The sequence below is a fragment of the Paralichthys olivaceus genome, chromosome 3, assembly GCF_024713975.1.
Source record: "Paralichthys olivaceus isolate ysfri-2021 chromosome 3, ASM2471397v2, whole genome shotgun sequence".
Lineage (NCBI taxonomy): Eukaryota > Metazoa > Chordata > Actinopteri > Pleuronectiformes > Paralichthyidae > Paralichthys > Paralichthys olivaceus.
The window spans coordinates 9,249,279-9,266,443 of NC_091095.1; the positions used below are offsets into that span (position 1 = coordinate 9,249,279).

The 17,165-nt window shown below is 39.5% G+C and overlaps 1 protein-coding gene across 2 annotated transcripts in view; it reads left to right on the forward strand.

The window, feature by feature from the left end:
• LOC109636553 (adhesion G protein-coupled receptor D2) overlaps positions 1–17,165 on the forward strand; it is an 81,854-nt gene that overhangs the window by 13,063 nt on the left and 51,626 nt on the right. For both annotated transcript variants that reach the window (XM_069521867.1, XM_069521866.1), the window contains exons 16-19: positions 962–1,115; positions 1,475–1,608; positions 2,001–2,116; positions 3,596–3,716. In XM_069521867.1, coding sequence (XP_069377968.1) covers positions 962–1,115; positions 1,475–1,608; positions 2,001–2,116; positions 3,596–3,716 — 525 coding nt within the window. The remainder of the gene's footprint in view (positions 1–961; positions 1,116–1,474; positions 1,609–2,000; positions 2,117–3,595; positions 3,717–17,165) is intronic.

A 17,165-nucleotide genomic window follows, 5' to 3' on the forward strand; every position in this document is an offset into this window, starting at 1 on the left:
GTTGGTTTGACCCCTGGTCCTTTGACCCCAGGTCATGTCAGGGTACACTTTAACGCTGCAGGCAGGCTATTTGGAAATTTATCAAATGTGTGTGTAAATAGACTGACAATCAAGGAGGTCATTTTTCAGTTTTTAACAAGGTTTTGGCCAATTCAGCTAATGACAATATAATATAATAAGAATAAACACAATACATTTTCAACTTACCTCAATTTATATTATTGATAGGCTTTGCAATCATCAAGTAAATGTACTAAAATCATACGTCAGCAATAAGCAATCTATGAGTTTGAGATTGTAAGAGGTGTGAATGTGATATTAGTGGCCACTGGCTCCTCATTCATCATTCAGGATTATGAGCTGCTCTTAAAGGACACATGGCTAACCTCTGACATTTAGTTTTTGTGTGTGTTTCACATTTGAAAAGTGGAATGTGTCACAACCCCTCTGCCATAAACACTTCAAGTTGATGATTTTAGCATCTGACAACAAGAGTCTTGCTTGGATGTGAAGCACAAACCTGTATTTCTGAAATCCTAAAAGGGTTAACTTTAAAAATATAGTTGTATGAAAAAGATGTTTGAACAGATGAATACTTGACATGTCTATAGATTATAAAGTTTGTCAGTTCAGTTTCCTCTGGGTTACCACAGCACTCATTGTGTGCTTGTACATTTGAATTGCCTTTTTGGGAGGCAGAGGATTTTCCACACAAAATTTACCCTTGCAAATTGTGTAAATGCAGAGCAGTGTGGAATCTACCATTCCTCCCTCAAAAACTTAACCCAACAGGCATACGTCTCTGATTATGTTTACCACTGGTTGTTGGTATGTGGGTTTGTCATACAGGCATTCAAGCTTTTTCTACTTTCTGCTCTTATGTTGTGTCAGTAGGAACCTCACCTTGTAATGTACGGAGGGACTTGTATCTGTCTCTATCTGCACGTCTGTGTGTTTGTAGGTGGCGTGTACACTTGTGGCGGCGCTGCTTCATCTCTTCTTCATGGCGGCATTTAGCTGGATGCTGGTGGAGGGTCTGCTGCTCTGGAGCAAGGTGGTGGCGGTCAACCTAAGCGAAGATCGACACATGAAATATTACTATCTCATCGGCTGGGGTAAAATGGCTCGACACAAGCCAAGACTTTTCTTTTCACAGATAGACAGTGAATATCAAGGATTTTTGTTGTGATGGTTATTATCACCTAATGGTAAAGTACGTCTTAAAATCCACAAGGAATCCAGTTAAATCTGATCAGGTAATCTGTATGGTTGTAGTTTTAGGAAGTACTGTATACTCAAGGTCTGCTTATGTTTGTGACTGTTTACAACTCAGTGGTGTTTACTGTATAGCCCCATTTCCTTTCCCTTCTACCTTTTTCTGATTTTTAATTCCTCTTCTTAATGATCTATTCCTTGACTCTCCACCTTCTTTTTATATTTTTCCATCTTTCTCTCCCTCCCTCCCTCCCTCCAGGTCTACCGGTGCTGATAGTCACCATCACGCTGGCATCGGCCTCGGGCAAATACTCTGCCGACGGCTACTGTTGGCTCAGTGTCCAGAACGGAGTTATCTGGGGTTTTGCTGGGCCAGTCATCTTCATCATCATGGTTTGCAAATTAAATCGTAATCCTATTGTGTAGCCTGAATAGAATTTTGTGGTGTGCGTAGTGGTAATACTATATGAAGTGCTCGACCAACATCAGTCACTTTGGACAATTCTCTTATCTTTCCTCTACAATCTCCTACAAACAAATATGTCAACCTATAGATCTCCATCCTTTCTTTCTATTTCTTTCTCCTGCATTAGATTCAATTTATTTGTATTGCACCAAATCACAACAAACATCATCTCAAGGCACTTTGGTGAATGCGGTCGAGATCTTTCAATATTATCGAGAGGAACCCAACAGTTCCCACGACGAGGAAACAGTTGAAAAACAATGAAAGAAAAAAAAATTCTTCCTCTGTTTCGATTGATAGTTTCTCCTTTTATTTCCAGGTGAATATCTTGATACTGTCGAGGGTGGTGATCATCACAATCTCCACAGCCAAGAGAAGGTCCATCATGTTGGCCATGGGCACCAGTCCTGTGGAACAAGCCTACGAGCAGATCAGGTACTAACCACAAGGAGGTGCCATTTGTCCTCTTTTTTCCCCTTAAAGATAATTCACCTGGGCCTAAGGCCTTGGAGCCGACAAGCAATAGTCACTGGGCGTCAAATAAAAAGCAGCTGCAAGATTTTATATTGGATTTGTCGTTTTAAAAGAGCGGGCCTCATTTATCAAACAAGATAGGAATACATTTTGAATGGGCTGCATTAGTGTATGTAGTTCTTTCATATCTGTGAGTGTTGATACGATAAAGAAATTATTTTAATTCAAATTTTCTGGAATGAAGCCAGTTTCAACCAATTCAAATATTGATATTCCAAAATGGCCTCTAAAATATTTGGTTGGGAAAAGGGTCTTTGAAATGATGGGATGAGAATAAATGGATTTTATTTTTTCTATATTTTTTAAATAGTCTAAAATATATTGCTGCCTATAGGAATAAATGATATTTGGAAACTTTTCTTCTGAGTTCTTAGAATACTGAATGAAATTAAATTGATAAAATTAAATTTTAATCAGTTTCACTCTCTATACGCCACATAAATCCACACAATACACTTACTAGTTTTATCAGCTGTTTGAGCGATTGCTAATGATTGAAACTGGGCACTAGAACCCGTGAAAAAGTTTTAGCTAGACTAAAGTCTGAAGTTGTGTTCTTTGACTACTGCAGTGCAGACACACTATCTTGTTAAGTCCTATCACTGTCATTGCCCTGTGCTTTCTATAATATCACTGGTTTTAGTTCATCAGAGTGTGCGCTCCAGTCGAATCACCACAACATCCGTGTTTATGATGCTATCAGTGAAACTCATGTTAAAGTGTACATGTTTTTCTCACCATGTCAGCCCACCGCGGCTCACAGAGGGTGCTCTATGCAGGTTTTCAAAGCAGGCCTTGAACCACTTGGCACCCCTGGGTGGCAGCCGTCTCGGAAATTCAAACACATTCCTCCGCTGAATAAACTAGGGCTCGCCGCCCGCCATGTCACACACACGCAAACACACACACACAGCTGGTGCGGTTTGGCGGTCACCTGAGTGAGAAGCTAATTCCACTCTAAACAGAATTAAGGTGGATTTAAGGTGGGAAGTTGTCACCCTGTGAGCCTTTCCAGCTGCACAGTGTTGTATATGGAACAAGCCGCTTGCCAAAGCTGCTCAGGTTTGTCCAAAATTAACTGAAAAGTTGAGAAACCCAGAATTGAGCTGAGGGCGACTGGGGAGGAAGGAAAATTATTAGGGAATGCTTAGATTGATTTTATCTGGTGATAAATAAGTTCTGCTCAGTCAGCCAGTCAAGTCTTTGCGGTGCATGTGCTTGCATGTTACAACATTCACATTTGTATGCATACATTTCTTTTTGTGCTGTAACTTGTTTCTGTGTGTGTGTGTGTTTGTCTTTCTCTCTCTTTGTGTGTGTGTGTGTGTGTGTGTGTGTGTGTGTGTGTGTGTGTGTGTGTGTGTGTGTTCGAGAGCACAGGGCTGCAGTGAAAGCAGTGCTGGTGTTGCTTCCCATCCTTGGATTAACATGGCTCTGTGGCGTCTTGGTGCCTTTCTCCATTGTCATGGCCTACATCTTCATCCTCCTCAACTCCCTACAGGTACACACACACACACACACACACACACACACACACACACACAGAGGTATATGCACATATTTGAACTTGTCATAACTAATTTATTTAAAGGCCAACACCAGGGAAAGGTGACAAACAGGAATAAAAACCAATTATTTTTTTCTTCATTTACATAAATTATTTATTGAATTATATTGTCGATGACTAATGCCGCAACATTAGTAACAAAAACAAAACTTCCTAAACATTCTTAAGATGCCTCTATCTCTTGTAATAAAGTAGAAAAATGTAAAACTAAATAATGCGCAGCTAAAACTTATGAAAAAATTCTGTGGTTTATAGACTTTAAACTGTTTTCTTTTTCCTAAATGAAAAACAGAAAGGTTTTTTGTTATACATTGTAATTCTGCCCTTCTGTGGTGGTGAGGGTATACAGACTGTCAAGGTTTTTATTTGTCAGTGACAAGGCTGATGCAGATCGGAGAAAAAAGAGCCACGGTGTAGCTTCTGTTAAGCAGGTACTTCATTTTAATGACGGAATTCAATTTGTATTGTTTGTTCAATGTATTCTGCTTTATGTATTCAAAGGCCAGTGTTATTGTTGTTGTTTGTGGTTAATCAGAGTTGGTTTTATGCTTTTAGTGCTGAAATTCAGCAGGTTGTTTTGTCACATTCTGAGAAATCAACAAGCCGTATTAACTGTACACTGAATTTTGCCGTGACTATTATATCCATGGGTCCCGCAGCTCTGTCTAAAATTGGCCACAACAAGAAATGCTGGTTTTCACATCGAAAAAGAAAAAAAATACCCATGCAGCCTCATTTCCCACTGCACTGCAGAGATGAGGCAGAGAGCAAGGATGAAAACGTGCAGTTCTCCGTCTGCGGCAGACGGCCCCAAATTACCCAGCTTCCCCAGCATGTCTAGAACCACCGTTGCGATTTGTAATTGTCTTTTAATCAGCGGTATCTTTAATTGAGCTGTATATTTAACAAGAAAATCAATAGAGGTTTTAGCTGCAGTCTGATCATTAAGCAAGGCCCCTCGGTTGCCATAAATAGTTTCTGTTTCCTCTCATATCTAATTATATTTTTTACGTGTCAACAGTAATTAATGCTCTGGGCTGTCGGTCTGCTCTTTTCTGTTCTTCTGTCTTTCTGTTGTACTCTCTCAGTACACAACACCCGACTATAGATTCATTATCTGTCACATCTCGTTCCTTTTTAAATGTACTCTGCCAATCTCACTGTCAGGTAATGATCCAGCTAAATGCCAATCAGTTGCTTTTATGATACAAGTTATGTATACATATGTGTTATTTATTTTTAAACAGTGATTCAAACTATTTTAATATTCAAAGCCATTTCCTCTGAAGGTCACATCAAAATAAGTAAATTAAAGGTTAGACAAAAAATGTTTTCCATGATTTAGCTGAAACTCTTGATGCATAAATAAACAATGTAACAATTACCAATTATCTGAGAAATGAGAGACACAATTTAACATTGATTAAATGTATTAATATCTTTTTCAGTTGCTCTTAATTCTACACAGGACAAACAATTTCAATAAAATGCTCAAATAGGCTAAATAAAGTAACCTAGATTATTTAGCATGTATTTTATGCTGTGTGTGTTTGTGTGTATACACGTGTCTGTTTGAGAGTGTTGATGAGCGTTTCTGGGTAGCTGGAGGATTCCTCTGGTAATAACCAGCTGCTAAGGCATAATAGAGCTGCATAGAGCGTCTTTGAAAAGCCTCCACAGTTCAGGACACAACAGGAACCCTACCAGGTTTCAAGCTGCTTCAATGACACACTCTGTTGACCCCACTGCTCTCTGGTCCGCATGGGGTGTAGTGACACTTAAAGGGGTTCTCCTCGAGATCCTTCTGGAGACTTCTGATTGATTTGCTTATTGTTGTGCTGTGATCATTGTCCACCTTTGCTGAACAGGAAATGTAAAACAAAGGATTTTTTTGATGTTCACAGGAAATGCAGCTTAACAGATATTATATTGTCTTTTTATCCTCTAGACTGAGCTAGAAAAACATATTGATGATTCTCAGAGGATGTATTCTTCTGACATCTTGACATTTTCTGTTCAGGATGTAATGTCTTGACAACTCGGGGAAGAATTCTTTAAATTTCTTACCAATTAATTCTCTTTGTGCCGCAATGAGTTGTGACTTTTTCACTGTGTATTAAAATACCTCACAGTATAAAGTCATACATGAACCTCAAAGGATGATTTTTAGAACTTACTTTCCGTCTATTTGTTAACTTTTCAGATTCAGACCAAATGTGAAGAAGACAAATTGCAAATGTTAGTTACATGCTAAACCAAGATGGTGAATGTAAAATGTACTAAACATCCACATGCTAGCAGTATCATGAGCATGTTAGCATGCTGAGCAATTGAGCATTTAGCTCAAAGCATTGTTGGTCTTACATATAGCTTCAAGCCGTCTTGCCTCCTCCAGAGCCATTGATCCCTTTGGGAGTGAGAGCACAGTTTAACATAGTCCCACCTTAATGACCACTCGTAAAGATGATGAAATGTGTAAAACTTAAAACAATAATGCATGCAAAACCCAAGCTGCTTGCCAGGAGATAAAAATAAAAAAATAAATCAATAAAAATGCTCAAGTTTTTTTAAGAAATCGTTTTTTATTTGCGGCCGTTGTATTTTCAATGGGGCCAGCCATAGCAACATAAAGCTTAAGCGGCAAGCTTTTACTGTTAAATCAATAAAACAGATAATGTTGACAAACCTTTTTCACTGCGCTCCCTGATGCCCTCTCCGCTCCTACTCTTCCTCCTCCATCCCAACAACACTGGCTCAAGTGTCTCTACTGTCGCTGTCATTTCCCTCAACAGGGACCTGAGGAGGCTTTTATGAGCATTATGCAGACATGGCATAAATGCAAACCTGCAGCACTCACTGCAGTAACCGGGGCTTTGGATTTTTACTGGTGTTTTTGTTGAATGACGGATTGTACAACTAGATTGAAAGTAGCATCTTTGACATCTGTATCTATCACACTTTGCTGATATGTAGACGAGAACAGAGTTTCCTTGTTTCTTAACTTGTCTGTTGTGACGTTGATGTTTTAAGATTTTCATGATACTCATTTCTGATCGGTGCAGTGACATTAACAAGTCTAACAACCCTCTATTTTACCAGGAAGCCTCTAAATAATTTTGTCGACAACCTCCAAGCATATTTCAAGTTGTATTTTTTGGGTGGGGGGGGGTGAAGATCACACTGCAGCAATTACACTTTACATTTTTGTTTCCTCTACAGAATCACGTGTTTGTGCACACAGAGCATATTCAGTGGATTTGTTCTTCTGAGTTGATTCTAACTTCCTACTCTAAGGCAGCAGTTTTTATGAACATCTTCACCATAAATACTGGCATGCCTCATCTGCTTCCTTATCAAGGCAGATAAATAGCATAGGGTGCCGTGTTTGTGTGTGTGTGTGCATTTGAGAGAGGAACGGGTGAGGGGGGGTGGGGGGCTCTTTGGGTATAGCCTATAAATCGCTCCACTCTCCGTCATCCAATCTCTAGGCAATGTCATTCAAAACCCGCACGCTATCCATTACCTAGGTATAATAGGCTCCTGGCCATGCAGTGTCCATCTTATTATTAGCCCATAACTTTAAACTATCAATAACTTAGAGCTGCACAGGCAGACAGAGTGAGGGGAGCGAGTGGAGGAGAGGGAGAAAACAATGTAGAGAGGTGAAGGAAGTTAGGGAGTCAGAGGGAAAATGTTAGGGTAACGATCGTCCTCCGCAAGTTGTTGAGAGCGGCAGGAAGTCTCTGCGGTCCGTCCTGGTAACTTTGCGGGGGGAATTTATTTGTCAGGAATGTTTCCTTGTATTTCTGTGTTATGTCGGTTTGCTGCCTGTGGAGGGCAACCCTGTGCTTTTGTCATCACACGGTGGAAATACAGAGAAATCAATGAGAGAATTTATCAGAGCTGTTTCATTCATATTGCATTAAGGTCTTTTATATCATGGGATGTGATGACAACAATGTTTTCACTTTTCTTATGAAATCAACTGAGTGGTAAGTGGTAATGAGATTTTACGGGCATTCATTGAAGCTTTAGAGGTGAAATTTATCATTTCACTCAGGGTTAAATCAGACTGTAGAAAAATAAATAATGTATAATCTATGAAGAATACAGCAATTGAATATTAGTGTAGTAGTTCATCATTTCAAAAGAAAAGGGTACACAGTGTTGACACTGTGCTCTGATGTCGTCTGTGTGAAGTGGTAGCACATATTTAAAAAAGCTCATTTTGAAGTAACGGCTCTCTTTCAGGTTTATACGGGACCTTTTTAGGCAAATTTTGTAAATCTGTGTAATAATTGAATACTTCGTCTGAACTTCTCACCACTTAAATTTTACACTGCCTTTTATTTGGTGAAGACAACATTGCATTAGTTTGTTGCTCATTGCATCTGTGCTTCTTTCATTCCCCCGTAGTCACAAGTTTGAAAGTGAGATTTCAATTAATTCTCTGATTCACCATACACAGTCACATTAGATGCCGATTTTCTAGCAAGAAACATCGATTGGAAAAGTAGCCTTTTTACCTGAGGCATAGGTTTAATGCAGCTGAAGGCTTTAATGAAAATTATTATTCCATTAGAATGAACGCAGCACCTCCTGACGTCCTTAAATACACACAGGCACTAACAAACACACGCACATGGCTAGTGGAGCATGACATCAGAGTGTATCCAAGATATAGATATGATCAATAGAGTGTTGCTCTGCTTATTGATTTTTGCCATATGGGAGATTTGTTGTGTGAGCGAGCAAAGCTTTTACAGCATGTGAAGTGATTGTGTTAGGAGAGGTGGTTTTCTCTTTTGTCGATCCTGTTGCTCAGTGGCTACAAAACTGTAATTAAATACAATGAGGAGCAAGAGTCAATGGGTTTTATTCCCAGATTAGCTCTATGCACAAAACATGGACAAATCACTGCCAAATAGAGGAAAACTCAGGCTGATATTCTTCAGGGAGTTTATTGGCTTTTGATTAAATTTTACATTTCACCACCTCTCATATCCCAAACCACATCTGGAAGAACTCACTGTAAAATCTGAGATAAAAATTTGTTCTTATCAGTTTGACATTCAATATCACTGACAGATTTTTTCGGGGGAATTATTTATTTGTATTTCTAATTCACATAGTGGAGAGTTATCATATTACCATATTGTCACGTTGTTTTGATGACGATTGATAACTAAATAAGTTGCTGAAGTTTTTCTTTTACACGCGTGGATTTGTCTGTTGCGGTGGAGTTTCCCTGCTCTACAGAAAAATTCTACTTCAGTACAACTACCTACTGAGTGTGAATGAATTTCACCCCCAAACTTTGAACAGCGTTAACACAAAATGTAATATGAGTGTCAGCCATAAACCTTGTGTCCCCTCAAATTCCCACCTATAGACACAGCCTGCTTTACTCATTAACTATTAAAATGAAGAATGATTTACCTCATCTTCTAATTATGCCATTTGTTCAGTATTGTATGGATTAAAAAAAAGTTATTCAAACACATTTTACAGTTGGTTAAGACCACACGTGTTTTTTTTCCTTGTGTTTGGTTAGAAATACTCGATATCAGTTCAATAATGTAAGCGAGAACAAAATTAGCTATATTAAATATACAGTGCATCTTCATAAAATATCCTGTCACCAGATATTCATATATTTCTTTGTCATTTTATTTAACTCTCACGACACACGGCCCTACGCAGAATTATTAGAGTAGTTTATTATTACAGTAGAGTTATTAGAGTACTCACTATAAAACTGGACAGGTAAAAAATAAACTGCAATTCAGAGAGCAAGAGAGCAGAGAATTAACCAGTGAATGAAAAGAGTTTTGGCCGATAGTTTGTTTGTGTGTGTGTGTGATCCCATGCTTTGAATTTTGTAAAGCATTGTGTGTGGGTTTCTGTGAGTGTGTAACCACTTGACACCACTATCCTCAGCCTCCTACAGACCAAGAAGTTATTTTAATTTCTTATTTGGCAGAAAAACTGAGAACAGCAGAACTTGGATCCAGTTTCTCTGTCCGGCTTCTCCTGCCGTCTCCTGTGGACCCGCACAACTGGTCCATTCAAAGCCTTTTTTCTCTCTCCTGTTTCCTCTCCATATTTCTTTTCTCCTGCTGCACCAAGTTGTAATGGAGGCTTACCCGGTTCTTTAGGACTGATTCCTGCTGCAGGAGGAGGATATTTTGACAATATTATTATTATTTTTTTTAAATGTGACTAATTTAATGGTCAAAAGGTAAATTTTCCACACAATGTAGTTTCTGTGTGGAAAAAGCCCTGAAACAGTATTTAGATAATCAGCTGTATGTATATCCCTATAATAATGTAATACAACTATTCAATGTCAGGAAGAATACGCTTCCTGACAGTAAATAAAAATATAATAAACAACCACATGAACAAAATTTGCAGGTTTAAATGTAACTAACCTGAACACTTTTGTGAAAATCTGATTTATTATTTTTTCAATTATTTATAGATTTTGAACATTAAATAATCATAGGTCTATAAAAAATACAATTTTACTACTTTACCAGTAGAATTTTTTACACTGGTAGCCTCATCTGTAGGGTTTAGTAGTTGGATCACAGCGTGTCACCACACAAGGAGAAAATTCATTTAAATGCCAAATATCTACAAACCATATATCTGTACAGCCTTGGTTGCGGTCCTTGCCGCCTACTCGCACACTGTACATGTATGCATACACATAAAGGGACACGTGCAGGAGCAGACACACACATACAAACACACACACATGGCAAAGCCTCTATCACCATGGAGGGAAATGTTTTTCATTTTGGATTGCATGAAGAAGCAGGAACCGTATCCCCTCGTTGTCCTTATTTCTCTGCAACGTGATCTTGATGGGGGATATTTTTTATTGAAAGCAAAATCCCCGTCTATATTCTCTCTGTTGTTTTTTAAAAGTGACTGGTACTAATATTACTACTAACTGATTAATAGGAAATAAAGGAAATTATAGGAAGGAAAACTGTTGGAATTTTCAATCCTGGTCAGACAAAATTACACATAATTAAATGAAATACTGTAATAACATACTTTTATATAAACCTAATATTTTACTTATGTAATGGTTTAAAATATCCAGGATTGAAAACTTTACCACTGAAATAAATTAGGTTATAACTAATCTTTACTACACAGATTTAAAATGTTAAAATAAGCCTTTCTTTACACATCGAACACATATTTTGAGATACACAATTTAATGAAATTATAGCAAATTATATTTAAAGACAACAAGATTTTCAAATGTTTGTAAAGGAAAAAAACTAACAGTGCCAGGGTGATTAAAACTTTTAAGTTAATGTAATCATAGGTAAAGTCAGAGATTTATTTATAAATCCATATTTTAATTAGTGTCTTAAATAATTATGAGGTAGGGTGGAAAAACAAACAAATAAATGCATGACATGATTCTATGCATTCCTATTGCCTGGGAAAATAGATTTCCCTTTGAAAACAAGTCCACTGTTTGCGTTGCATCCTCAATTACCAGCCGCAGCATTAAAACAATATTCAAACGGGATACCAAGGTCAGCGCTTACTCCCACCACGCTTCTCTCTGAGATGGCACTCATAATGAGGATGTAGCAAAGCTTTTTAAAGTAGTATATTTATAGTGTGTTTTGTCTCAACTTGTACTTATTTTTTTCCCTTTTCATCTTTTTCTGTATTATTATTTTTTGAACAGTTGAGCAGCATTAGCTTCAGAGGTCTGTTGCACATTTCATATTGCTGCACGTATACCTACTTGAAGGGAGGATTTCTTACAGATGGAGTCTTAATTCAAGTTATCAGCATCAAGGTTTCTGTATGGAAAAGCACTCATATAAATGGTCACCTAAGTACACTTGGAATTAACTGAAAAGGAGTAAGTGAAAGAATCTGTTAAAAAAATAAAAGAATACCAACTGTCTTCTCTTTTACTGTAAATATTAAGTCTGGGAGCGCAGAAAGGGACCAGCACAAGTGAACGGGGAGCGTTCGGTAATTCAGATGAGGGAGGACTGAGGGTTTTTTGGGAGGGGGTGAAATACTATCGGAGAGATCACTTTTTAAAAGCGAGCCTGGGAAAATAAAGCAGTGAGAATAATAGGCTTCCTGTCAAAAGAGGTGAGAGAATTCCTGTCATTGCTCATGCCGGCACCCCTAAGACCCCTCCTTGTGTTAAACCTGCTGGCATTTATTTGCCTTAGAATTACCTTCCAGCTCAATTTAGTAATAGCCTGTGTCATAAGAAAGCAAACCATTCCTTTTGCTCCAGCCTGACCGTGTGTGTGTGTGTGTGTGTGTGTGTGTGTGTACCCGCTAATTACCTACTTTTTGCACTTTACCTTTCATTCATGCTTTGATGCATCTGTTGAAATGTGTCTGTGGTTTCATGTTTGTGTGTGTCTGTATGTGTATGTAAATGCATGTCAGCAGCCGTGTTATCCCATCAGCTGACTCCCAACTTCATGACCTCACTCCGTCACCCCCCCCCTTTATGCTTGTAAATGTAAATTCAACAGCCAATCTAAACACATTTTTGGCAGTAACTCTATTGAAATATGACATAGTCCCCTTTATAAATTAGATTTACGCTTCTGGCATTAGAATATAATCAAGACAACTGCCTGTAAACATGTACAAACCATTAGGAGACCATTTAGCACAATGTGGATCCCATGTAGAGATGATTAATGGACATAGTGTGAATGTGTCTGGGGAGCAGGGCGGCTACCTGCGCTGTTTTTCTACCATTATAGCATTGTGTGAAAGTAAACAAAACATTGGTGATGGGAGCTGGAGAACAACAGCTCTGGCAGCAGGACACTGATTGGGATGTTGATGCCGATCGCCCCTGGTGGCCTCTTGCCCTTCCTGCTGCGGCCTCTGGCTTGTCCCCCGACAGATACCTTGGGTCATTTCCTATGCACGTCAACGCACGCAGATATACGCTCTTCCCGCTGAGTGTTTACAGCCACATGCTGATTCCTATTAATCTGCTTCTCATCGGGGCAGGGTGGAGGAGGGGTCCGGGAGGGTTTGTGTTGGACTGGGAGGCCGCTGAAGGTGGATTAAACATCCACACACACAACCTGAAAGTCCTGTCTTGACAGATTGCACCAGGCCTGCACTCTTTTTTACACTGAGCAGATGTGGTCTCCCACTTGTTTTCCTTAGTAATTATCCCTCATTAAGTGAAAGCATGTGCCAATCAAATAGCTTGGAGAGCAAGAGCAGGGCCTGGGCCAGGGCAGAGACAGAGAGAGTGAGGGAGGGAGGGAGAGAGGGTGGGAGGGAGGCAGAGAGACCTCTAGCCTCTTCTCCACAATTTTGAAAGCCCAGTGTCATTTCAGAGTCATTACTAGATTAAAGCCTTTCTGTGGCGCTGAGCTGCAGCAGCTGCGGCGCTGGCATTATTACGGCTCATTTGACTTTCCAGTGGAAACAAATTTGATGATTATCACATTTAACACTTGCCATGTTCAATTAAAGCTTAATGCCATGCAGACTTTTTAATCTCACGAGGGGATTTTTCTGTCATTTGCTCCCTTGCCATCAAGGCATATTGTCATTTTGAGAAATAATGATTAAGTTCTGTTAAAACAAGATGTGGTTACATTGACATAAATCATCAAAAGACTTGAGATAGTAAATTCTAACCCTAATAATTTCCAAGTGAAAAACATTAGTCAAGTCTTCAGTGTTAAAATAAGACAGGTTTGACTTATCAGGCTCAATGTCATTTGATAATTGTTGGTTTGCTGGTTTTAACACACCTCAACATTATAGGAGTCGAGTCTATTAGGTAAGTCCAAGCCACAGAAACAAACTCTTCATATGAAATTGGGAACAGAGCTAAATATAAAAAGAGCAAATATAAAAAAGCTTTGGACATGAAGTTGAAACCGACAACTTTTCAACTTATCCCCACATTGTATCCCAAGAGGTATCACCGCACTTACAACTTGGCTTTCACTACTACTGTCCACTGCAAGAAACAACCTTGACAACCCCGATTTGAACTAGAATCCTCATTCTTAGTCCTGATAAAGATTATAAAACTTGATTGTGATAATAAGTTGGTTCTGATGATCTCTTTATATGATTGGCCTTCGGGATTTCCGTGGGATGCCGCATCAGTGGCTCAGGGTTTGCATGAGAGCATGCTGCATGTGCCTGGGTTTCCTCAGACTTTATTCTTTGGTGGGAAGAGTTACCACGGTTGTTTCACCATTCCCAATTTCTGCTACTTGGGTAAAGCTTCTGATAGATTCTAGGGAAACCAAAGTGCTATTCTCTTTCTGTTTTAGTTTCACAGTGGCAGACACATTTCCTTTGTGCTGTTAATTAAGCCTTAATTTTTCTGCAGAAGTGTTTGCTCACTGTAAGTTGTAGGGTGGTAACAAATACGAGTTCACTGGGATGTTCATGTTGCTTGGTTCAATGATACGTCAGAATTCTTTGCCTACATGAATCAGAATTAGTTGATCGTGTCATTGCTGAGCTTGTTTTGGAGTCTTTGTGCCGTCTAGTGGTCACACAGAGTCTTTTGCAGCTTTGAGTACGTCCAAACACATTCTCTATCCAATATTACAATATAGTAACAATAAATTTCAAATCTGAGGTGAATATGAGTTATGATATTGAAATTAAAAAATATATGAATGATGGATAAACTACCAAACTCAATTTATAAAAAAAGAAAAAATAATCTGTTGTCCCCATCATGCCTTGCAGACGGTGACAACAACACAAGTGATCCCTGCAACAAAAGGGGGCTGGGAGAGCAGAGACAAGTGTCTTCCAAAAAACAAGAGAGAGACTAAAAGCAAAAAAACCCCCAAAAAACGAAGATATATGAAGTCTTCATGTCGATGAACTACCATTCATTTTCACTTTGAAGTCCCGCGAACCGTAGTGAAGTGTGATTGCATGTGACAGTCGCCGAGTCTGCCGGTTTATCATGATGGATACACCCTGCCACTGTGGCGGTGCTGTAGCTCACATGTACACGCATGCACACACTCAAACATGCACATGCATAGACTAAGAGACAAAGAAGTGCATGTTTAAAAAGCTGCAAGAGAGAAGGAGACAGTGACAGTGAGGTGCATTGAGCTACATTGGGAGGATATTTGAAAGCAATCAGGGATTGAAACTTTCCCTGCTTGCAGACATCTCTTTATGTGACAGACACACTCACATCGCTCACAGTCAGAAATAGTGTCTTTGAAAACATATATATCTGTTTCCAAATAAAGTATCATCCATAGCACAAGACACTCACGCACGTCTAAATAAGTGAAATATTTTCTCTCTGTCTACCTCCTCTTCCTTCACTCTCGTGCTTGTAAGGCCGCACACCTCACACACACACTCACCGACACACTTCTTGATCTGGACACATGCCATTAACCTCAGCTTGGCTCACCTCAGCTGGGAAACAGGAGAGCAAACGCATCCCACAATGGAGCCTGGAGCAATCTTTTTCCCTGTTCTGTACCCAAAAGCAACTTGTTCAGACTTTGCATATTGCATCCATTTGTCATTGTTAGTCAAGGGCACTGCAACACTGTCTTGTCAGTGGCGCAGTTCTAGGTGTTCTGTTATTGTGCATTTATAAGGTGTGTTTGTGAGTGCACATGTGTCTGTCAGGTGATTTTAAATTTGTTTTCATGCCTATAAATGTATGCATATGAAAAACTGGACACACCAAGGTCCAAGGGCAAATATCCCATTGTGCTTTGAACAAAGTACTTTTTTTTTTAGCAAAAAACACGTTTGTTCCTGTAGGTTTTGGTAGACTTGCAGTAGAAAATGATAAGAACAGTCGTTGCGCCCAGGGAAATATTTCTTACGCGCCATCAGTCTAATTCTTGGAAACTTTCTTTACGTACCATTGTGTCCATTCTGAACCTGCCTGTTTGGAATGGGCCTGTGGTAAAGCTAGTTGCAGCTTTCTTTCTGGAACTGTAAAACCTGCAGTACTTGAGCTGTGACAAGTAAAGAGCGGCTGCAGGACACAATCCACAGAACCCTGAAGTTTTGCAACTGCTGCGGCACAAAGAGCTGTTCACCTGTTTATTCAAAGTTCAGTGAAGCTTGACTCAAAGCACCGAACCCTGGAGTAGAGAACAATTAAACCCTTGCGCTGATGAGCAGAACACTGGTTGTCGTTTTATTCAAAGTTTATTAGTTTTGAAAGTTCACTGCGTGTCCAAATCACATGAAATTCAACACTGCACTTCCCTGGGCCTTAAACAATACACATACCTCATATGAAGCCGACAAGATAAATGGTTCTCCAGATATATGAGCCACAGAGATCAGAGATTCCTGGAATTATTAGATTGATTAGTGTTTGCGGGTGGGAAACCAATTAGGGGCACCTGCTCTGCAGTGGTTGTCTCTGGGTAATGGTGCACATAATTTCTTTCTTGTATATTTTATATTTTATAAATATGTATGTATTAATACACAGGTAGCATAATTTCCTCCACAGCCTCAGACCACACTGTCAGCAGCAGACTATCAGCTGCCTGTAAGTGTTTCAATGACTAAAATAATAAACTCACATCGAAAGCTGGATCACCTTTAGTTCCTCATAGCCTCAACTCCCTCCTTGTACAGTTTGAACGTCATGTTAAACATACTTCAGCCCTGCTCATCTACTGAAAGTGAGGTATTTAATCTGCAAATAGATGTGGTGTGTGTTCATGTTCATATATCTGAGTGTTGTAATGTGCTGTATTTATATGATTATACACTGCTGTAGGTTTACTATAGTACGTGTGATGCATATGGGAGGTTCGGTAATCCGAGCATCTCATGTACAGAGTGCATGTGTATGCAAGTGTGTGTCTGCAGTGCACGTGTCTCTCTGTGCAGTTTCTATGAACCAAACCCAGTCCCCAGCTGCTGTTGCTCAGGACTCGCTCTTTTCCAACATTTCTTCCTCTCTCAGTGGAAAACTATGCAATTAGAAAACACCCGTGAGATTGACAGTGGGATCACATATAGTTTGACAAGGGGGCGCCCCAGAAAGTCCCGTCAGATACATAAGTATTTTTAATTAAACAGCTCTCTGCACTGGCAGCGCGCTTTCCCTCACCAGTTCAAAGCCCCCTGCTCTGACCCATGTGTTAAAAGTTTGTATCAGTTTTCCATCGCTCTGTTTTGCTTGGCGCCAAAGACACACAACCCAAAATTGTCTTGTTTAAAAGCTAGTTTGTTTACAATTCACTCTCTTTCTGGTGCTCTCTCTCTCATACCCCACCCCCCCAATTACCATGTGTGCAGTGCGATCAGGTTCAGGGTGTAGCTGCACCCAATCCCGTTGGTCTCGCAGCAGACCCAGTTTGT